Source organism: Myotis davidii, unplaced genomic scaffold, assembly GCF_000327345.1.
Source record: "Myotis davidii unplaced genomic scaffold, ASM32734v1 scaffold685, whole genome shotgun sequence".
Classification (NCBI taxonomy): domain Eukaryota; kingdom Metazoa; phylum Chordata; class Mammalia; order Chiroptera; family Vespertilionidae; genus Myotis; species Myotis davidii.
In genome coordinates, this window is record NW_006295823.1 from 1,051,586 (window position 1) to 1,052,360 (window position 775).

The 775-nt window shown below is 51.7% G+C and overlaps 1 protein-coding gene across 1 annotated transcript in view; it reads right to left on the reverse strand.

Annotated features, from left to right (window-relative positions):
• Window positions 1–775, reverse strand: part of KIF14 (kinesin family member 14) — a 30,227-nt gene that overhangs the window by 23,318 nt on the left and 6,134 nt on the right. Inside the window, exon 7 of the mRNA XM_015568445.1 lies at window positions 655–771. Coding sequence (XP_015423931.1) covers window positions 655–771 — 117 coding nt within the window. The remainder of the gene's footprint in view (window positions 1–654; window positions 772–775) is intronic.

Below are 775 nucleotides of genomic sequence, written 5' to 3' on the forward strand. Positions count from 1 at the left end.
CTCCCCACACCAGGGCTGCGGGCTCCATCCCGGTCAGAGCACAAACAAGAATCAACCAATGAATGAATGCATCAGCGGGGGAACAAGTTTATGTTTCCCTCTCTCTCTCTCTCTATCTCTCTCTCTCTCACACACATGGAAAAACAAACAAACAACAGCTCTTGGCCTAAAAGCAACACGAACGCCCAGCAGTAAAGACCGGAGGAAGTGAAGTCAAGGGAACGCCGGGCAGCCATGGAAAACATTTCACAGAGCGTGGTAGTCGCGTGAACTGGCTGCAGAGCTTGTAAACTTGCTCAAGCGGAATGGCCACACAATTGAAACACGTTCACCGAAATGTTTAGAGCGGTTTTACGGGAGCCACGGGCCCTATAGCTGAGTTATTAGAAATCTTTTACTTTCTGATAGGATTTTCCAAATACCGTACGGTAATCCCCACGCGTTACTGAGAACACATCACACGTTGACAGAACGCCCGCGATACCACGGCAAATGAATAATAGATATTATTGGTTTTTAAAACGGTGAGAAAAACGTATAGCCATCTGCACCAAACCTGACTCAGTCGCTGAGTATACTTCCTCAAACCCAACGGGGTCAGGCAGGCCCACGGATGTCCTTTTACCTTTGACTGAAAGGAAAGGTAGGAGGCGCGCAAGGCGTGACGGGTCCCACCTGGGTCCGGGTCAGCAGCAGCGTAAGCACCGAGTGCGACCGGGAGCTCTTGTCGTTCATGCCGGTGGCCGCCGTGGCCCGCTGCTTGCTCCCCAGCTGC